Source organism: Sceloporus occidentalis, unplaced genomic scaffold, assembly GCF_023333645.1.
Source record: "Sceloporus occidentalis isolate IW3139 unplaced genomic scaffold, rSceOcc1.0.p SCAF_127, whole genome shotgun sequence".
NCBI lineage: Eukaryota > Metazoa > Chordata > Lepidosauria > Squamata > Phrynosomatidae > Sceloporus > Sceloporus occidentalis.
Window position 1 is genome coordinate 1,390,899 of NW_028317107.1, and position 23,642 is coordinate 1,414,540.

Here is a 23,642-nt window from a genome sequence, read left to right on the forward strand (position 1 = left end):
TGAGATTCGGGGAGGTTTACCTTCTGATACTCGCTTTCATTCCTCACACTAGTCATTAGTACATGAATGTGAAACAGGGGGGGGACCCAGGAGGCATTCAGTCTACAAATGGGTTAACGAGCAGAGACCAGTCAGTGACCCCCCCCCCCGAATCCAATCAAGCTTCCCGATAATACTTTGATCCAAAAACAGAATGGGCAACAAGGGGTTTATTCACTGCAGGGTCCCACCCTGGCATAGAAGAAAGAATGCGGTGGCCCTGCTTAACGGGGTGCCTGATAGAAAAGAAATGTATTTTTCTCCTTAAGCATAACCCCCCCAGCGCTGTATACAGTAATAACCCCAGTGCAGTATACAATAATAACCCCAGCGCTGTATACAATAATAACCCCAGCGCTGTATACAGTAATAACCCCCCCAGCGCTGTATACAGTAATAACCCCAGTGCTGTATACAGTAATAACCCCAGCGCTGTATACAATAATAACCCCAGCGCTGTATACAGTAATAACCCCCCCAGCGCTGTATACAGTAATAACCCCAGTGCTGTATACAGTAATAACCCCAGCGCTGTATACAGTAATATAACCCCCAGCACTGTATACAGTAATAACCCCCCAGCGCTGTATACAGTAATATAACCCCCAGCACTGTATACAGTAATATAACCCCCCTGTACTGTATACAGTAATATAACCCCCAGTGCTGTATACAGTAATAACCCCAGCGCTGTATACAGTAATAACCCCCCAGTGCTGTATACAGTAATAACCCCCCCAGCGCTGTATACAGTAAAAACCCCAGCACTGTATACAGTAATAACCCCCCCCGCGATGTATACAGTAATAACCCCAGTGCTGTATACAGTAATAACCCCCCCAGTGCTGTATACAGTAATATAACCCCCCAGCACTGTATACAGTAATATAACCCCCAGCGCTGTATACAGTAATATAACATCACCAGCGCTGTATACAGTAATATAACCCCCAGCGCTGTATACAGTAATATACCCCCCAGCACTGTATACAGTAATGTTGGTCGACAAAAATCTAGTTTTATCTCATTTTGTTCCAATAAACTCCCTTTATCTGGCGGCGCCGTTGCTGTCAGTCATGTGATCATTTTGGTGACTTTCCCTGCTCAAACACCACACTGAGCTGATGCTTTATGGCGATGCTAATGAAGTCTGTCCCTCCATAGACTTTCATTAGTCAGAGAGTCCACTGAGCGATTAAGACCGAGTCATTCTATTGTTCCCCGCAGGCAGTATGATAAGGAGTCGGGGTGTTTAGTAGATCGGGGGATCAGATAACAGAGCGAGAACAGCTGCCTGAAAACATTATATTATGGGACAAAAAACTTCAACTGGTTGAAAAAAGAAAAGGCTGCAATATTTTTAATAACTTTTTTTGAATCTGATACTAGTAATAAAAAAAACAAAAACCCAGTGGGGTGGATTTAACGCAGAGTCCCGAGGTCGCCCCTCCTTGGAAGAATCCGGGGCAGCTCTGGATTATTTCAATGAACAACTTAATTATTTCCGTTCCTTACTTTTAAACCAAATACCTCCAAAGCCGCCACACGTTTGGATAAACAAAAAGTCCAATAGTAATAAATATAGTAAAAACTTAACCCTATGAAGGCGACGGATCATTTACTGTGCGGTTACACGGCCCTTTAATTCCTGCGTTAAACATTAACCGGACTGATCAATGCAGCAGAAATATCTCCGCCGAGTCGCCGAGTTTGAACGATGCTGGGGGGGGGGGCTTCACAAAATTACAAATCATGGTAAAAGTAAACAAAACCGGGTCATTTAAAGGTCTCCTACGCTTCCAGAGTCCGTTCCTCAAACCCAGAGATGTGACGGACGGCCAAACCCAGGCAAGCTTTAGGTTCCTTCGCAACTTCTAAGAGGAAAGAAACGTATCGTTGGTCGGGGTTCTAAAACAAAATTCCATTGTGACCGTTCTTTATTAAAAAAGTTCCTTTAGAAATATATAAATTCAGGTTTCTTTTGTAAATGCCTTTAAATGTTTAGCTCAGATCATCCTTAATTCTTGGTAGTCATCGGCCGGACGCCAAATGAATTAAAAGAATGGCCGATGGGTTTGATGGTGGGAATGCGTTGGCTTCTACATCCAAGAAGGGAATAAGTGAATGGTGTAGGAAGAGAGTTCATAAACAGGACTGGTTTTCCGGGGGGGCGGGGGGCCCTGCTTGATGCATGTCGAGGAACACACAGATGGGGGCCCTTGTCCAATTCTCACTTAAATGAGCCGCGGTGTCGGCGTGACGTGACTCTGCGGGAAGTCAACCCTGTCTGCGAAGAAGCGAGGACCATAAATGGTCCCGGGTTCACCATAAGAGATTCTCGAGTTTGTAAATGATAAAAAATGTTAGGTCTTTGCTTGATGTGTTGTGCGCTATTTCTTTTCCAAAAGATTAGATTCCGATGTAATCGATGTCTCCGTCTTCCCAGTTTCCCCTCGGACGCCGGTTACCCTGCGATATCTACTGGCACGGAGTCTCCTTTCACGAAAGCGAAAACGTTTCGTCCGGACAAGTCAACAAATTTCCAGGTAAATTGAATTTCACGTTTAAAAATGACCGTATTGGCCCAAATTTCCCCCTAATTTAAATCTTTAAATTAGCGCCTTATAATCAGGGCTTAGATATTCAGGAGGCCGAGCTGTGCGTTTTTAACCTCTCGTGTTCCAGAAACGCGCTTTTTTCTTCCGCCTCCCTACCTTCATGTCCCTGTCTTCGCTTCTCTTCTTGCTTCTTGTTCTTCTTTCTTCGTCCGTGTTATAAAGGGACATCATATGACCTTTAATGCATATGATAGCTGACAGGTCCCTTTAGATTTCCGTAGTGCCCCCCTTGCAAATCCATGGGGGGGATTCTGCAGAATCCCCCAATCCCCCCCCATATGCGTTTTCCCCTTCCTGTTGAAAGCTATTTTCTTTGCTTACCGCCAGTCAGCTCCACAGCCGGCTTCGTGAACGGGGGGGGCTCAGAACCCAACGCGCGGAGAGCTCTTCCATGCCAAAACTAAACATTTTTTTTCTAAATACTGAATCAGAAATGACATAAACCCTTCGTTATCGCGGGAAGGCACCATAACCATTCTTCCGGAGTGCAGCCACTACTATTCTGGAACGGAATGTTTAAATTATACGCTGAATGTTGTTACAGCAAAACTAATGTTTCCGTGGAAACAGGTAGATTAAAACATTTCATGGAACGTTTCATTAACGTCCTAATATTTTATTATATATGGTAGAAAGGCCGATAGGTATCTCGGGGGTATTTATAAAAATGTATAAAAACTCACAAACTCTGGGAAAATGAGACCGATTAGGGAGAATGAATTGAAGCTGGGAGAGTTACCTTAAAAAAGCGAGGTTTCCATGGTAACTCCCCGTTTCCATGGTAATTCTGAGCATTGACCAGTGCAAACTATTCGACACAAGCGTTTTTTTTGGAAATGGCGCACGTGGCGGTCCTGTGGCGTGAATGTTCTGATGCTCTTGGCACAACTGGGGCATTTTACCTGGTATGCAAGCAAACCATGGAACTAGATAAGTCTATAACGCTCGTTATTAATTCTTAGCCAATGATTTATTATTAGAATTCCCTTTGATCGCTATCATAAAATGAAGATTCTAACTGTTCTACTCCAAATCCAAGCTTGTCTGAATTTTAAGAGGCCGTTTATTACGGGGCAGTAAACCGCCTTTTATTGTAAGACGGAGAAAAATACCACATTTAGTAATAGGGCAGCCGGGGGAGGGGGGGCGGTATAATTTTAATTGGGTCTGGTAACGAGGACCATTACTGTAAAGGTCTGGAATAGATGTATATCTCCATCTGAGTTGACCTCTCGTTGAGCGATGAATACGTTGAGTTTGTAACCCATGAGGTCTACATTCTAATTCCGATCCTTTGGTTCTGCTGTTTTAATATCCGTAGTATGAACCTTATTTTATTGTACATCGGGTGGAGATTTATATCCAGCGTTGAATGTTTATTTTATGGTACGTTTTTTAGCTCTCCTTTTCCAACGTTACCGTTGGGGAAGACCTGATTAGTCTTCGGTCCGCCCAACGGTTTGTAGGGCAAACTTTTTCTTCTGGGTCTACAGAAGAGATTTGTAGCCCCTCTCTTTCTTCTTTGTTAAAACCAGTTGGGTGCCAAGACCTTCTTGGTCCCCATTTGAAGAAAGTCTTCCAAGGCAACGTGGGAACCAAAAGGTCAACCCCACATCCCCCCCACCGAAGAATCACCAAATCTCTACATTATACACGGTCCAGTAGAACCTCAACAGGTCCCAGATTCCATTCCTAATGGGAATAAAGGAGCAATCTTTTTATTTGTTGGAGATATTTTTTGACACCCCTTTTGTGTGCTTGTGGGGGAGGAAGGGTATGAAAGTGGTACTGATTCTCTATAATACAATTTCTTTCGAGGTATGACGGAGATGGTGCGTAAGATCAACTTCAGCCGAGCAGTGAGAACCATGCAGGAGCTGTTCCCGGAGGAATACAACTTTTACCCCCAGTCGTGGATCCTCCCCGAAGAGTTTCACCTCTTCAACGCTCAGGTATGGCCCTAAAACCTGATGCTGCCTCCAATAAACCACTCGTTACTCTTACTTACACGTTTTGCTGCCAGCGGTCTGTTGTTATAACCTGATCGCGAAGAGAATAATCAGCGGCAAAAGCGCACCCACTGAATTGAAGCGTCAGACGTTATTGTCATTCACATGGTGCGATGCCTACTTTAATGGAATGCGTTTCTAGAAAGGTCTCGTAGATTTATGCGGTTCAGGAGCCACGCGCGATGATGGAAGGCGGTGTCGACAAGTGCGATGGCATTAGCAAGACGTAAATGTAGACTTTAGACAAGGAGGGCCTCGACGTGAGCCGCAGCTTCACAGCTTGTCATGAGTTTTGATTGATTATTCCTTCCCATCGGGTTCTTCGACCGAAAAAGTTTTCTTCTCTTTTGCGTAATATCCATTCACCCCTCCCCCCGGCTTGATGGCCGACAATGTTCTTAAGATCTGTTTTTATCCATTCTTATGACAGACATCATGCTCTTCGGGTTTTGTTGCCACCAACAATGATCTACCCTACTTCTTTCCAACCTGCTTATTAGTTGGAAGGAGGAAATGGTTTGATGAGCCCAAGGAACCTGTAGACTATGCGGCTTAGCACCGTTTTCTTCTGTTTTATGCCCTTTTTTTAGAGCAGGTGTGGAGAAGGAGGGGGTAGAATTTTAAAATCATGCCAATTTCAGTAAAACTGACCCAATTTATAACGTATAATCAAACGTTTTATAAATCAGGTGAAATCCGGTTGAGGTGAAGCCCCTGAAGAGCGATGACGTCGATTCACCCGGCGAGGCTGATCTCATAAATCTTTACTACACGGCGCGGGGATAGAACCGCTACCTTTAACTATGTTACACCGCAGCTTAACCCGTAAATACTACAGACCGACCTCTAGAGGGCAGCGCAGGCAAATAAATGTGATTTATATACTTTACAGGACACGTCTATCATCTTTTATCCAGGGGGGAAATTATACACACAGCCGCTCAAAAGTTTGGGGTCACTGAGCTTTTTTTATGGAAAACAAGGACGATTCTGGCTGTAACATAATTTCAAACTTAAACTTTAAACTTAAACTTGGATCAGCAAACACAACGTGCCATTGGAACACAGGAGTGATGGGAGTGATAAAGGGCCATTGGAACACAGGAGTGGTGGGAGTGATAAAGGGCCATTGGAGCACAGGAGTGATGGGAGTGATAAAGGGCCATTGGAGCACAGGAGTGATGGGAGTGATAAAGGGCCATTGGAGCACAGGAGTGATGGGAGTGATAAAGGGCCATTGGAGCACAGGAGTGATGGGAGTGATAAAAGGCTGTTGGAACCCATATCGTATCTTAAAATATCATAAAACTGAGGATTCCAATCTCCCAATAACTCGCAGATTTGGAAATAACACGTATTTCACTTTTCCTATTGCTTGAAATTTTTAATTGAAATTATTTATAACTTATTTTTCTTCCATCACTACTTTTGTTAAGATGGAACGTGTCCAAATTAAAGTTCCAGAATGAAAAAAAAAAGACAATAATTACATTCTTCAATTAGTATACTGCAAAGATTTTTAATACTGTAATTATATATTATTACACTTTTTTTTTACCAATTCTAATTATTGCATCTCAACTCAGTAATTACTGTTGATGGTAGTTTTTTTTTTCTTGTTAATGGATTTTTATGGCTCGATACTTTATTCAGCCAAGTAGATTATAGTCTGTATGGCGTTCAGGAGTGTGTTGACGCGCCAATTAAATAGAAATAATGTAAAAAAAAAAACTTTTTTAAATAACAGAAATGTTTAAAAAAACCACCTTTTTTCACCTTGACTGCAGTTTTAGGTTGAAAATAAAGAACAAAAAAGATTCTGTAGTTCCTTCGTAGGTGTTCTTATCTTAAATAACAATAGAGAAAACTGCATATCGGATTGTAAAATTAATTAAAGGACCATCAAAGCGTGGGGGTTGGCCAAGTATTGATTTGGAATCACTAAACTTTAGGAAATAACTTTTTACTGTTTAAATGGGTCATTTTAAGGCTTTTTAGAAAATGATTGGGTAAGGGACAGAAAATGTATAAAGCTTCACCAAAAGCTTTAGTGATGGGAGTGATAAAGGGCCATTGGAACACAGGAGTGATGGGAGTGATAAAAGGCCATTGGAACACAGGAGTGATGGGAGTGATAAAAGGCCATTGGAACACAGGAGTGATGGGAGTGATAAAGTGCCATTGGAACACAGGAGTGATAAAGGGCCGTTGGAATACAGGAGTGATGGGAGTGATAAAGGGCCGTTGGAATACAGGAGTGATGGAAGTGATAAAGGGCCATTGGAACACAGGAGTGATGGGAGTGATAAAGGGCCGTTGGAATACAGGAGTGATGGGAGTGATAAAGGGCCATTGGAATACAGGAGTGATGGGAGTGATAAAGGGCCATTGGAAGACAGGAGTGATGGGAGTGATAAAGGGCCGTTGGGACACAGGAGTGATGGGAGTGATAATAGGCCATTGGAACACAGGAGTGATGGGAGTGATAAAGGGCCATTGGAGCACAGGAGTGATGGGAGTGATAAAGGGCCATTGGAACACAGGAGTGATGGGAGTGATAAAGGGCCATTGGAGCACAGGAGTGATAAAGGGCCATTGGAACACAGGAGTGATGGGAGTGATAAAGAGTGATGAACGCTTATGAAGAGATTCCATTAAAAATCAGCCGTTTCCAGCTACAATAGTCATTTACAACATTAACCCCGTCTGCGCTGGATTTCTGATCCAGTTCATGTTATTTTAATGGACAAAATCTGCTTTTCTTTTAAAAAAACAAAACAAGGAAATGTATGTGATCCCCAAACTTTTGAACGGTAGCGTGTGTTGAGATTATTCCTGGTTTGACAAAAATTGGAGAATTTGGACATATGACCGGTAGTGGAATTACATCTCGCGAATGGCATCGGAAAGCCTCTGAGCGCAGTTCATTACACGATTCGGCAACGGCCGCTGTCACTGCGGACGGTTAATTGACGGCTCGCCGGCGCCTTATTGCTGCACCGTGCATCCGACATCGCCGTAGCCGAGACGCCGGAACGTCTGGAGATAAAATTATTATTTTCCTTGACAAACTCCTGGTCTCCCCCCCCCCCCCCCGCAGGCATCTTCATGCGCAGGATGCTCTCAATAACAAGAATTATTGTTCCACAATCCACAATTCTATTCTTGCTGCTTAAAAGCCCTAAACCATATTATATTCAAATACAAAAAAAACCAAAAAACAATACGCTTATCTTTGGCATACATCCCAAGTGTCCAGGATTAGTGTGACCAGTCCCTCTTTTGTTTGCTGGGTATCTCAGGATTCTACAGCCCTAAAAGCCCCAAAATTGTGTATAGAAACAGCTGGGAATGGGTTAATAAATGAAACGGGGTAAATAAAACCCGTTATTCTTCTTCTACATGCCCCACTTGGTTACACCAATAGCTACCAACTGGCCCGTCACATAAAAGGTCTCGGTAAAGAATGTCTGGAGGTATGCTTACAAAAACAGCCATATTTATTTGATGGACAGGAGACTCATGTGGCCTGAAGGTGTGAAAGTATCGGTGTTTGTATTTTATTTCCTGATTGACAATATTTCACCATAAATCTTTTTTCACCATAAATTATCGGCCCCGACGCAGTTCTCCAAAGTTGATACATTGAGATAATTTCCGAGGAAAAAAATGCACCTTCCGCCGAATCTCGCTCCGCGGTCCGATTTTCTATCTTATTTTTTTTTTGGCCCCAAGTGTCAGGCGAGCGTTACGGCCGCACGCTGAACGTCTGACGGGAATCGGTTACACGATAAAGCTGTCCAGCCGACAACAAATAAATATCTTCTCAAGTAAGACCTGATTTCATCAGCAGGTCTGATCCCCGGGGGGGGGGTCGGGGGTTGGAATCGTCACGGACGCTCTTTAACGTTTAAAAAGTGAGATTTACTGCAAAAACTTTTTCACGCTTCCATGATGGCTTCCATGATGGCTTCCATGATGTCATAGATCCTCAAACTTCTTGACTCTCGTCCGAAGACTTTGCCAGGCAGGACTCTTCTCCTCTCGTTCTCTCGTACGGTATAGAGGCGATGAGAGGCGATCATCGTTTTAAATAAAATTACCACGAAGCGTTGCTGGCATTTGCCAACGCCGCGGCAGAAATGCGTTCCTCTTCTCTCGTCATTATTCACGCGGCCTCCTACCAAGAAGTGGAGGTACGTTCTGACAGATTATTAATGAGTCATTTTTTTCCATTTTCTGTCTCCCGTGGCTCCTCTTTTCCTCGGTTAAAATTTAATTAATTTCATTGCCCGGCCCCCCACCCACCACCACGCACATCATACAAAAAGTTTCAGTTTATTTTCTTTTCCAAAATCCTTCTATTTAATGAATGTTTGTATTGCCCAGAAGAAGTTTGATAGAGTTTTTCTCTCCCCACTGATTGGCCCATTTAGGGACACACTAGACAACAGCCTATGGGGGTTTTGAGACCACCCACTTTAAATACAGGGTGTTTTGACACAGTCGTTGACGTTTCGGGTCCCAAACGCCTAGGGACTTCTCTTGACTCAACTCTATTGGGTTTCTTAGTTGGTTCATGGTGGATCCCGTGTTCTTCCAGGTCCAGAAACTCTCCGTAACGGTTTTAGGAGGGCAGAGCGTGCCTGCAGTGTTAGCCTATGATGAACATTCTAAAACGGAACTCTCATATTACGAAATAGTGATGTCATAACTTAACAGTTGAGCTGGGAGCTGCCCCCCCCACCCTTTAACACAATTTTTTCATTTACTGTTATTGTTACTCGATAATATAGGAGAGATTGTTACACGGGCGACCTTGGTGTTTGGCAGGACGCCGCCGAGTTTGCGTTTCGAGGTCATCGATTCGAATCCCGTGCAGGCTGGAAAGCCGAAAATAATTACCTTCTGACAGATGTGGCCCATTTGACACAGGCTGGCCGTCTTGGTCCGGTTCCTGGACGGCAGATGTCCGTCTCACATCTACTCGTGTCACGGCAGTTCATAATCTCTGCGGCGCGGCCGCACACGCGACAAGCCTTCGAACAAAGCTGTCCGCTTCCCAGCTCCTGGCACGTCGAGCAGCTTTAGATGTCTCTGACGTTTAGCGGCTCGGAGCTTTGGATGAGAAGATCGTACTTGGACACCTTTCGTTGCTTCCCAAGATCTGCTTACATGTGTCGTTTTTGAAGTCCGATAAACATTACAGTCTAAAACATTCTAAAAGTATGATACGCGCTCCGAAATTCATATGCCTGCCTCTTTCCTCCGCCGATGCCCCTCTTTCCTCTCCCCTGATGCCCCTCTTTTCTAGGAGGTCAGAATGTTTGCTGGGTATGAGGGGATCGCAGGGTTCTACAGCCCTAAAAGCCCCAATAATGTGTATAGAAACAGCAGGGAACGGCTTTATAAATTAAACGGGGTAAATAAAATACTTTATTCTTCTCAATGCCCCACCCATACATAAGAAGCTAACTATAGGTCAGATAAAAAGTCTTGGTAAAGCCACACCTCCAGCCACGCCCCTAAAGTATTTTAATATTTTTACATCACGTTTAAACCAAAAGGCTAACATTAAAATGTGTGTATGTATGTATATATATTTATATAGTGTGTATGTGTATGTATGTATATATATATTTATATAGTGTGTATGTGTATGTATGTATATATATATTTATATAGTGTGTATGTGTATGTATGTATATATATTTATATAGTGTGTATGTGTATGTATGTATATATATTTATATAGTGTGTATATGTATGTATGTATATATATTTATATATATTGTGTGTATATGTGTGTGTATGTATGTATATATATTTACATAGTGTGTATATGTATGTATGTATATATATATATATTTATATAGTGTGTGTGTGTGTATATGTATGTATGTATGTGTATATATTTATATATATTGTGTGTATATGTATGTGTGTGTATGTATGTATATATATATATATATATATATACTGTATATATAGCATGTTTTTTTGTGACTATGAGTCTGTTTACAAACAAAATGTCTTATAAATAGCTATGAAATAATATAATAATAACAACGGAATATATTTGCTTTGGGGGAAAAAAAGATTATTTGCATCTTACAATTACAGCTAAAATTGCATATTTTATAGAAGATTTACCGATAGGAAGTTAAATATTTGACATGGTTTCTCTCGGCTCCTGTACCGGTGAACATTCCCGCGTTGGCCATTAGAGGGCGCTGTGTAGCCTCCGAACGAAGGGCTGCCGCCGCAGACGGGGACGATACCTTCGAACATTAATCAAGTCGTAAATAACCACAATTCAGAAAGTTTAACAAGGTGCATCTGTAAGGGTTTCACTTACATTTCTCTAAGAGATGTGCCTGACCTCTCTGATCTTCAAGACATCTGAATCATCCTTGAACAATCCATTGAGTATGAATTGGGTTGAATTCATTGGTTTCTTGGACATTTTCCATGACAAAAAAAGGGCTATTGTGTGAGCATCAATTTAAATCACCAATTGCGCTGATTGTCCTTTTTCTCTCTTAAAAGAACTTGGCGTAAAAAAAAAAAAAATCTTAGTTTTTTGTTGCTAGTGTGGAGCCAGGAAACCTGCTTTGGATGAACCACAGATTGGATGATGGGAATTGTAGTTTATCCTTCAAGTTACCTGCGCTAGTGAAAGCGTGACAGAATTAGAGCAAGCGGCTCTGTCCAGTTCTCGCTAATTAGCCGCCAGCGTCTCAGGATTTTCTGTAACCCGCATCTAATTAACCCATTAGCAGAATGCTTACGGAAACATAAATGTTAAACCCTAACCTTGAATAACATGATGAATGTTCTGCCGCCAAAGACTGTCCTGGGACGCCGTTCCTTTATAAATTAGCCTTGGTGATACTTTTAACTTTTATAATAGTGTTCAGTTCCTCCATTTTCACTGGAGTCATCAGTATGGCGACCTTGCCCCATATATTGGGCACCTTAATTGCCCTGTGTGTGTTCTACAACATTGCAGAGAGGGGATCTCTCCCCCCCCCCCCGTTTCGACAAACCCCATCATAATGTGACGACCCATTCATACTTTTGTTCTTTCAGCCGATCCTTAATTTAGGGAACAAATTCATGTTCTGGAACGCGGTGGTTCTACAGATTGAAGAACCTCTTCCCCAAAGTGCCTTCACGTTTTTAGAGGCGCCCACGGGCGTAGCAATGCTTGTAACGAGGGGTATCCCTCTAACCACGTAGCGGAATGATTCACAATCCTTATAGAAGGATGGAACGATCCATAGGGTCTTCTCAATCCCTACGTAGTCAACGTCTAGACCTCAGACCAAACTCTAGACCAACGTTTGGAGCCCACTCCTCAGTAGCATCCATACAGATGATTTAAGTTGGGCGCTAGGCTCACCATGCAGCATCATCTAGACCACATTAAACTCTCTTTAGTTGAAGGTGATACCTTTTTTTTTTTGGTGCCACCATTCCTAAAAACCTAATTACATAGGTTTTTGGGGACATCAGAGGTCTCTTCTCCAGATGGAATGAGGTCCTCAAAGATCTTGAAGGCTTATTTAGCATTGAATCGTTGTGTCTATTGGTAAAGTAAAACTTATTAACTTCAGCTAAAGACTAAACTTTCTCCTGGGCTATGTTGCAATCTACATTACTATGGGTAACATACGCAGCATTCTTGTATATATACCCCCTTTCATTCATAAACTCAGACATTGTATGCGATGTACAGTTTCCTTTGAGAACAGTTTTAATAAGTAAATATAATTTATAAAATATATATTTTTTATGTGTATTTATTATTCTCAGGTACGTATGGCTAAAGAAAAGGACCCTCTGTGGAAGCCCACCTTCATTGTGAAACCTGACGGGGGTTGTCAAGGAGATGGCATCTACCTCATTAAAGACCCCGCAGAAATCCGCATGATGGGAGTCATGCAGAATAGACCCGCGATAGTCCAGGAGTACATGAGCAGACCCTTGCTGATAGACAAGCTCAAATTTGACATTCGCCTCTACGTCTTGCTGAGGTCTGTAGACCCCCTCGAGATTTACGTAGCCAAAGAAGGCCTCTCGAGGTTTTGCACGGAGGCGTATCAAGAACCGACCCATAAAAACCTCCACAAGGTATACATGCACCTTACCAACTACTCGCTGAACGTCCACAGCGGGAACTTCGTCCACTCGGACAGCGCTCACACCGGCAGCAAGAGGACCTTCTCCAGCATCCTCTATAGGCTGTCGGCCAAAGGGGCCGACGTCAGGAAAGTGTGGTCGGATGTCATCGCGCTCGTGATAAAGACCGTCATTGCTCTGACGCCGGAGCTTAAAGTGTATTACCAGGCTGATATACCGCCGGGGAAACCGGGACCCTCATGCTTCCAGGTAAGCAGATAGACCTTCCAGGAGAAGACAGTCCAGCTCAAGGAGAGAATCCGTATTACTGAAAAAAATTCTACCCCTTTATAATGTTCCTTTTATAACGAGGATGCAGAATTGCATGGCCTTGATGCAGCACCACGTTCTTTATCAACCTGTAGAGCTGCCACATGCGTTGGGGGCATTTGCAAGCGGGACACCACGCAGCTATCATGGGGCGAGGGCATGCTAACTAAATGCGTTAAATAATTCTTGTTAAATTAGGTGCAGGTTAACTAAATGCCGTTATTCTCACAAGGACGCACATCAGTTTGGACCTGGTTAAGCAGCAAAATCTTGTAGGGGAACGTTATTAGCGGACGTTGCTGTGAGTGGTAACAAGCTAAGGGGGGGGGTGGTGAAAGTTTAAGCTAACGGATACTTAATAGATACAGTTAATCCTCACCGACAGCGGAGAAGAGACTGAGCCGGCAGCTAGCGGGCTGTCGCGTTCCGCATTTGCACTGATTTATAAAGCGGTTTCGTATCTTAGCTGTCGGATCCTGGCATTTAGCATGGAGAGGTGACGTGGGGGGGCGGCACTCATGTACTTGGATCTGCATTTAATGGATATGGAATTATGTCAAACGAACACAAGGTCACATGAAGATTTAAAGGTACCATGAATATGATGACCAGTGCCTCCCTTTAAAGGGATCTCCAAAACCAGTTTAATCAGAAGCCCCATAGAGCTATCCAGCATTCTACTCATAAGGTCCCAGTCCAGGAAAGGGTTACAATAACGGCCGCGAATGTCGCATATTATAGAATATTAATCAAACATTTTTTTACTTTTTATTTTATATATTTTTATTTTTTTACAGTCGGCCCTTCTACAAGCTTTCCATTTTCCAGACACTTTCACTCGGATTACGTTTGGTCTGCGTCGTAAAACGTAGAAATAAATATAGATCTGCCCGTTCGCGTTTATGTTACGGAAGCTGATGAATAAGGGATGGTTCATTCACCAGCTGATGAATAAGGGATGGTTCATTCACCGCTTACATTTTCTGTTTTTCATCCAAGATTTTAGGGTTTGACATTCTTCTTCTGAAAAACTTGAAACCTGTGTTACTTGAAGTCAATGCGAATCCCAGCATGAAGATTGAACACGAACAGGAGGTGAGATACAAACTGGCTTTCTGGTGTCTGGTGTTTGATGGGGAACCATTGTGGCTTCCCTATTAGAGGGACGTCCCAGGGAGCCCCCTTAGCAAAAAGTACTTTCATATGCATTGTTTCAAAACTAAAATCAAAGCAAAATGTAGTTACCTTAGAAAGAAGCTGTAGCTTCATAGCTGCAGCTTCCCACTCCCTCTGTGTCCCGACGTTCTGCAGAATCCCCCCCTCCCCATGAAATGGACTAGGCATCGTAGGCATTAAAGTTCATATAATGGCTGGAGTGTCGCTTTAAAGCAGGATGGGGTCCAAAGTGGGCGGAGGCAATTCCACAACTCAACCTACTTTTACTTGCACCCGCCCACTTTTCAGTTGCCCCACCCACTTCAAAATATTCAAGTTCATATTTAAAATGGTTAAATCTTTTGATACACGTTTTTAAAATGTGAATCCGGATGCAGCCAACGGGAGATGTCCTCATCGGCCTTCCTTGCTCCCCATTGGCTGAACGGTGAATGGAACAGAAAAGAAACTCAAGCCTTGTAATTTATGCTAAAACCATTCAAAGTAGGTAAATCCTGTAAAAAAAAAAAAACAAAAAAACCACACTCTGGAGCCGAGCTCATCCTCTCGGCTCATTCATGGATCTTTCTTCTCTTCCGGTAGAAGCGGTAACATTAATAACAGACACACATTTGCAAAATAGCTCGTGGGCCCTTTCTGTTTAAATAACCGCTGAAACCCGGCTGCCGTTAATAAACTGACTCTCATTAAGGATGTTAATCCGCAGCGTTTCACACAACATCAATAGAGAGCCGAAATATTTGCCGTTTTGGTAATTTTGTCTCGCTTTGCATAATAAAGCTGCTTCCGGGTGTCTTCGAGAACGTGCCGAGCGCGGTGGACGAGGAAGTGAAGATCGCTGTGATCCGGGACGCCCTCCGCCTCGCGGACCCCGGAACGAGGAGGAACAGCCATAGCCCGTGAGTCCTCTTATGTTACCTTTCAACACCCAGGTTGCGCCTCTCCTGGCGGTCTCTCTGCGGTCTATTGAACAATAGATATATATTTAAAAAAAAAAAAATAAAAAAAATAAAAAAAATATATATATATATATATATATATATATATATATATATAAAGCGGGGAGATATAGAAACAATTTTTTTTTTACATATAAAACTTTCTTCTGGTTTTGTAACGCAGCAACACACAACTTTTCCGGCAGATCGGCCTCCATTCGGCCCTTCTAGTCGCCCATTTTTCCTGCTCAAACCTTATTCAGTCGTTGGTCTCGTCTTAGATTCAGGAGCCGTATGTCTATCCCATGTATGTTTGAATCCCCTCGCTGTATTACCCTCTACCACTCCTGCTGGGAGGCCGTTCCATTTATCCACCAGCAAAGTAAAATGTACGTACATTATATCTAGACCTCTGAAGTCAAGTTTGCTGTAAAAAAAAAAAAGTTGAAGATTAATGAAAGGATCCGGACCGATTTAGTGTTTCTAGACAGAAGAAAAAAAGAGAGAGAAAAATGTTAATCCGCAATCCTTGGCTGAACGATCTGGGCTAAGAAAAAAAAAAAAAGTGAAATCTTTTTGGCTGAGAAATGGCATATAATGAGATTATATCTGATAAGATAAAGCATTCTCTTCCTGTCACTGCACAGAGTCAGCGGATATAGAGAGGCTGTCGGGGGATAATCAGGTTTCTTATGATTCTATTACGATAATCCGGGGGTTATTCTCTAAACGCCATGCGCCGCTCGCAAAGGCGAATTCCGCTCAACCTGATTGGTTATGATCCACTTGGCGATTACATCTCGTAAGGATATCAGGATACGCTTTATTGCATCCCTTCGGCGCCCTCGACCTCGTTGCTCGCCGGCAGATGTCAAAACTGCGGTAATAGCTAAAAAAAAACCAAAAAAAAAACCCTAGTCATCCAACTGAATTGGCATAGGGTAAGCGATTTAGCATAAAAGTCATACATATTCAGATTCCGGGGTTGGTGCTTAAATAAAAATGACCAATAAATACACCAAACAAAGCAAGAATTCATCGCATACCCCAATAAATACCATTAAAAAAAACCCCTATCTGCGGCAAAAATATTGGGGGTCCCGTCCCACTATGTGGCCGTATATTGTTTAGCCCCCCCACTACGTCAAAGTACCCCAAGTTTGACGAGTCCGATCTAATGTTTCACGGCTATATTGCTTACCGAGGAGCTGAATCAGTGGGACTGCACCTTAACCCAAAAGAGACTCTCACGCAATTTCAAGCCTTTTGTATATTAAGGCTCCTGAAATCCTAAAATAGTAATAATAATTAAAAAAATATATTAAAAAAAACATGAGGCCTCCATTCTAACCAAATATATGGATTAGCAGCCTCCATCTTTCCGTTTCATCGATTAAAACGCCCGTATTTACAGCCCGCCATGCCAAGGATTATTTATCCTTTTTATTACTTTCACATAATTGCCAAATTACCACCTAATGCCTCTAATTAGTTGCTGCAAATTGAGCCGCGTTCCTCCATTAGCAGAAACCATTAGCAGCGCTCCCGGTTACCGCAAACTATTTGGAAAATAGGTATTTCGCTTTGGCTCCTACGCGCCACTTGTTAAGTACCTTTAATAACGGCCGCGTTCCAGCACACGACAAATTAACCCCTCCCCCCCAAATAAAAATAAAAAAATCTCCAACACGGTCCAATTTTAAAATCCCATGATTGTTTATCTTCGGTTTTCGGTGGCGAATGATGTTTTGAGAGCCTTTATTAGAAAATCTGGCTTTAAAGCTGCTGTCCCACCTGCTCCGCTGAATTTTACACTTTTGTAAGTAAATTCAGCATCAGAAACGTCATTCCAGGCAGTGTTGACTACCCAGACTAATCATTTTTTTAATCAAATAAAATATTGCCAAGAATGCTTAATTGGCACGTGAGGCAGGAGCAGGCATGGATAGGCTGTTGCCATGGGAACTGTAAAAGTTTCTGTGTCTTGGTGACCATTGGAGTCCATGGAGGAGATTTTGAAGGGTCTGTAGTGGATGGATCTGTCCTTACGAGGCCTGGCGATGCTGTGTTGGCCACCTGGACCACCGCAGTGTCGAGGGAGCCAGCCTGTTGGGGATGGTGGACGCAGTGCCATAGTCCAGAGGTGAAGTACTTTCGCGTAGTTGGAACGAAGCTGTTGGAAAGAAGGTTGGGAAACAAAAGGGTTTTGGGCAAAAACCCTTCGGCTGAAGACTTCATCCAGAAATCTCGCGAGCTTCGGATTTATTCTATCATCGGAACAGAAGACAAAGTAACAAAGACCTCAGTCCATGAAGTTCAACCCTTCTAAGTCTCCAGACTGCTTTTGACCCAAAAGAAGTTAAAAAAAAAAACAACCCAACTTTGCCAATCTTTGCCTTCTTGACTCCAAAAGACTTTGGAACGTCTTGAGAGCTTCGGAAACCCAAATACAGAATGTTCCAGGACCTTCAAGCAGCTCAAGATCCGTCTTAAAACATTTCACCTCCCGCATTCTTCAGTTATTAAAACCCACTCGAGTCCTCCATCCACAAAGATCATTTTTTTACAAAAAAAATAAATATATATATATTTTTAAAAAAGAGAAAATGGAGGACATCAGCCGCCGGGAAGAATACTTCGTTTTCAAGGAAAATTCCATAAAATAAATAAAAAAAAATGTATGTCCTTCTCCGCGTTGCGTAGTTGTAAACAGGATAATAACCGGATAATTAAGATTTAAATGTTTAACCAATAATGACTTCTTAATTACGTAGAGTAGTTGTTTGTTTTTTTGTTTGTTTTTTTTTTTTTTAGGTTTTTTTTTTTCTTTAAAAAATGTAGAAATGTCTGGAATTTAGATTTCAGTTGTAATTTGAACAGACTACGCTATCAGATATTAGCTGAACATCATCCCAGTGACTCCTAATTGCCAGCCATGTATATTATGCAGGGTTTATCCATTTTAAATGTCTTTTTGAAGATCCTCGTGATTATCGCCCCATTCCCTCCCAGCGCTAATAATTCGGTTTCCCGTTGTGCGGGAAGGAAATATTTGAGTCCCTGTTTAATATCGCTAATTAGCCTGGAATAAAAAAAAAAAAAAAAGCAAGAAAGCAAATATTTTCTTTCCTGAAAAAGAAAACAAGTTCATCAAACAAAGACCGTTTTCTTTTCCCATAAGTATTGTTTTAATTCTGATGTCATAGAAGTCCAGGCATGAGAGGATTCGCCCCATCTTACATTCTGATATTTTGATTATGATTTTTTTTTTGTCTTATTGTAATATTTTATTTATTTTTTTTGTACAAAAATACCTCTTATTTATATTTACAAGCCGGTGTTTTGGCAGAAGGCCATGAATCTAGACAGAGTAGGTTCCAGGTTCGTAGAATGCGTGCAGTGTCACGTAATATCTCAATTGATGACCTCTCCTTTGCTGCACAGGTTACAAAAATTTGGGGTTTTTTTTATAATTTTTATATTAAGTTTTTTTTATTAAAATTATTTTTATATAAATTTTATATTAAGTTTTTTTTTTTTTTGCAATTCCGATCTAATTTTTCACGGCTATATTGCTTACCAAGGAGCTAAATCAGTGGGACTGCACCTTAACCCAAAACGAGATGAGCAGAGCAGAGGTCACAAAGCACAAATGAAATTCTACTCCCGTCCACGGACTTTTTGTGTCTTTTTTGTGTCTTCATGACCTCCGTCCAAACCTTCATTGTGGGTTTTGGTCATCTAGACTTCAAAGATCATTTGAAGTCATCTTATCGAATCGTGGCCAGAAGTCACTTGACTTGCAAGACCCGATCTGCTGCTGGAGTCACTGATCGAGTAAGCGAGTGGCGTTGTCGGCCGGCGACCAACGGTGCATTTGCCCCATGACCGAGATGGCCAGTGTGAGCCTGGGAATTGGAGCGAGACTTTCTAAAAGGTTCCTTTTTTATGTTCTGGAGCTGGAAATTAATGTGACTTTTGTACACTTCGATTTTTTTGCGCTCCCGTAGGTGTCGGATGGAATCTCACATCCCTTCCGTAAAACACGTACCCTCCTGTCTATTAATCATTATATATATATATATGGTGAAAGAGTTTGACCTCAGGGACACCATAGAAGACGGTAATTGGCACATATCTGGCTTAATGTTTCTTTGTGACACCTTTTTTTATGTCAACCTTTTCCTGTTCTCTGTAGGAACATCGGCCTTTCATTTTTTTTTTTTCCGCCTTTACCGCCTGGAGATGCCCATTCGCGTTAGTTATGCGCTGCTGCGTGAATTTATAGCAACGGGTATTTCTGCTGCGATTTGCAGAGAGGCTTCTGAAATGGTTGGTGTCTCATCCCTAAGACAAGCTTTACTGCTACTTTGTATCTGTAGATTTTTAAAAAGACTAAATTATTATATTTTTAATATTAATAATATTTATTCTATTATTATTATTATTATCTTTTTATTTATATAGTGCCACCAATTCCGCCAACCCCACATTGGCTCTCCAATGGTGCCAAAAGATGGGGAAGGCTTAGTGAAGGTACACCCGCTATCTTCATCACATACAAGAGAAGGTTGAAGGGGAACGCTACTAATTTTTATAACCGGTATGGAAAAAAAAAAGTCTATGGAGGAAGGGACTTCATTAGCATCGCCATAAAGCATCAGCTCAGTGTGGTGTTTCAGCAGGGAGTATATAATCTATATTATATATATATATAAGATAATGATGCTTCTTTATATGAAACTGCCTCTGATTTATAATTTTAAATAGATTCTTTGCTTGATATCTTTATAAATTCCTAATCATATGAAATTTTAACCAATCCCTCAGTCATTTCTTAAGGGGTTTAATTAACTTTTAATAATAAATAAAGCAAATTCTCCATAGCTTTAAATAAAGCAGTTGCTTGGAAATAGAAGAATCTGTTTTTAATTTTACCCCCTTTTTTTATGAAAGTCTTCTGACATTATTCGAGTGAAAGATTCAGCTTCATAAATAGAGCCAATATTTTTTTTCTCTATGTGTGCGAAGAAAATGTCAGATTATATCATCACAATGTTTCATTTATTTTCAAAAATCCTTATTTTCCCTTCAAGTGCATAAAGATAATTGGGGGAAAAAGTCACCTTAAAGGGTAACGTCCATAATTCTTTTATTCCTTGTATCAGACTAAAAATAAATTCCAAAAATATTGCACCTTTTTCTTTTTTTTTAAACCAGTTGTAGTTTTGCTCAGTAATATAATGTTTTCAGGCAGATGCGTATTAGCCATTTATATGAGTTCTCGTTCTGTTATCTGATCTCCAATCTACTAGACAAACACCCCGACTCTTTATCATACTGCATGTGGGAAACAATAGAATGACTCGGTCTTAATTGCTCAGTGGACTCTCTGACTAATGAAAATGTATGGAGGGACAGACTTCATTAGCATTGCCATAAAGCTCAGTGTGGTGTTTGAGCCGGGAAAGTCACCAAAAATATCACATGACCGACAGCAACGGCGCCTCCAGGTCTGCAGATAAAGGGAGTTTATTGGAACAAAATTAGATAAAACCGTGTTTTTATCAACACCGACCGACATTACTGTATACAGAGGTGACTTTTTTGTTATAAATTGGATCTCTGTAGTGCCATGACATGAAAGCATACAGTTTGTCAGTAAAACAAAACAAATTAACATTTCTATGTCCTTAATTTTCGTAATTGAATAATTCACGTTGGGTTGTGTGCCTTCTCATTACTCGAACCCCCAGCGGAGCTCACACAGCTACAAACCTAATTCAAATTCTCCGTGCTTCTCCTGTATCTGTTGTTCAAGGGAACTGATTATAGGAACGTGACTTTTGTCGAGCGAAACTGTATTTTTAAAATTATTACAGAAATGTGTCGCTGTTTAACTGGCATTATGCCCAGAAAAAAAAGGAAGAATAACGTCAAAATATATTAACTATAAATTTAACTGAATCTTGGCTTTTTACATTACTTGTAATATTTAGAGCTTGGCCTTAAAATGTTTAAACTTTTTTTTTTCAACAAATATAAAAAATATATTTAAATATATGAGAAATATAAGAGAAAATATTTCAACCCTCAATTACCAGATGGACTAAATTCATTTTATATCATGACCTATTGTTTCCCAAGGTTCCCTAAAAATAAAAAAGTGTACGTCGGTCAATGATCAGTATTTACAAACATTGTCCTCAAAAAGTCTCAAAACATAAATAAGGAATGGGAGGAAGAATTAATTGGTAGGAGGAGTTGAGAGAATCTAAAATAGAAAATAAATTAAAAACACAAGATAAAATGAATCTAAAATGGAAAAGAAATAAAAAAAAAAGATAAAATGAATCTAAAATGGAAAAGAAATAAAAAAAAAAGATAAAATTAATCTAAAATGAAAAAAAATAGAAAAAAATACAGTTTAAGCTATTTAAAATTAAAAATGTAAAATAAATTAATCAAATTTAAGCAATTTATAATTAAAAGTGGAAAAGAAATTTAAAAAAATAATAATTGATTAGCTCTGAGAGTTTATCACATGGTTATTGGCTTGACTGCTTCAGCTTTAGCAGATAAACCATCTTCTGTGCGTCTGCTTCCCTGGATCATATAAAACAACACAGCCGTGTTACAAATATATCACGGCTTCATAGAATAAACAGAATTAATAACCGCCCAAACATGTCTCGTATAATATCGTTATTGTGTATTTTTGTACAAGATTTTGCAAGTCAATATTCCTAATTTGATCATTTTCTTGCCTTACCAAAGAATTGAGCTTTAAGAATCCCGGAACATTCTGTTATATCCCGAATCAATCCCCGTACCAGAATATATGGCCTCATCTGTATGTCATTTCGCTCTCCGGGAGCCTTCTGGGAATAAAACTCATTTACCTTCCCCTTCTTTCTCAGAAAATATTCCGTCTTCTGACCTGACCTCATTTGTTTCTCCTTCACGACACCGAATAACAATCCATTAGGAGAGTTTAGAAGCATCCATAGCAGCTTGTTCTTGATTTGCAGACAGTGGTAATTAATATCCTTTTCCATGTGCCGTTACTACCAGCTTAAAGTGTTTGCGATAAGTTATGTAGTTGATGTCACGGACAAAGAAAGGACCGAGTAGCCACACCACTGCTTACATTGAATGGGTAGTTTTAAAGGTCCAAGTTTGAGGGAAGCCGCTGAAGTCGGAGCCCTGTCAGGACACAAGGCTTTTTATTTAGGGTTCTGGGTCGATCCATGGTCATGTAAACAAAATCAAACATGGAAGAAGTCAACCTGAAATTGTTTCACACCTTGCATGTCTTAAAACGGAGCGTTCTATTCCTATATCTTGTATATTTCGCTTGATACATTGTTCTTCCATCCGCTATGTTCGTGCAAAGCCTTAAACCTTGATTATTATGCCTTTATTTGCCGGCTCCGCCATGTAGTGCAGCAGGTCATGCGATTTCATCATAGGTTGTAAGACCAGCCTTTATCGGCCACCAAAATCAACCGAAGCTGAAATGTGATTCACTCAATAGTGTGTCTAATTAACACGGCTCTTATGCTACATGGGGAACGTCTCATGCATAAAATGTGCACGGTTCGATGAGTCCGTGGCCCCATAAAGGACTCTGCTTACTAAACCCTAAGTGTCGGCCGCCATGTTAATTACCGATAATGTTGTGTAGGAGGGGATATTGATTTTTCCGTTCACCAACTTGCTCATAGCGCTGTTGGGTTAGCTGAACCGAGAGGCGTTATTGAACTCAAGGGAGATTAGACTCCAGCAGCGCTCCTGGGGGAAGATTTGTGAGGTTAACCCAAGTTCATTAACTTACCGTGACTTTTAATTGACTTGTCATTGAACTCCATATTGGCTTATGAGCTCATTTGGAGAAACAATTTTTAAGTGGCAAGTTTCTCCACGGAACCTCGCTGATTTAATTATACAGGGCCAAGCATGCTCTTCCTGGAGCTGAAGCTCAATGATGGTGGACCTTCATGATGTATGAAGTCAACTGAAACCACAACTCTCCCATAAACTCTCCTGACAGCTGTCTCCTTAGTGCATAAACCCCTCCGGTGGATCTGGCGGACAGCAACACAAGTACAACATCTAATACAATGAGAAAAATACCCATAAAAATGAGATTATGTCTTATCATCACCTCCATGTTTACCAGAATCACACAGATGGTATTAGATGTACTAGAATGTATAGTGTTCTAAATATAAGGCGGAACTTTCCCTCTAGCTAAGAACATCTGCCACAACGAGACAGAGTAAAAACTTCCATAAAGCAAGAAGCAATAGCGAGGGAGACCAAGAGTATCCAGCGGTTACTCGGAATGTCTGTCTCTGAATATTCTCTTTTTACAGTTCCTTAGTGAATCTATAGAAGTATTCCCC

General features: G+C 41.1%; 1 protein-coding gene across 1 annotated transcript in view; it reads left to right on the forward strand.

Annotated features, from left to right (window-relative positions):
- Positions 1 to 4,477: 4,477 nt before the first annotated feature.
- LOC149281822 (tubulin polyglutamylase TTLL11-like) overlaps positions 4,478 to 23,642 on the forward strand; it is a 36,307-nt gene continuing 17,142 nt past the window's right edge. The window contains exons 1-4 of the mRNA XM_089498978.1: positions 4,478 to 4,609; positions 12,485 to 13,060; positions 14,120 to 14,215; positions 15,077 to 15,195. Coding sequence (XP_089355104.1) covers positions 4,478 to 4,609; positions 12,485 to 13,060; positions 14,120 to 14,215; positions 15,077 to 15,195 — 923 coding nt within the window. The remainder of the gene's footprint in view (positions 4,610 to 12,484; positions 13,061 to 14,119; positions 14,216 to 15,076; positions 15,196 to 23,642) is intronic.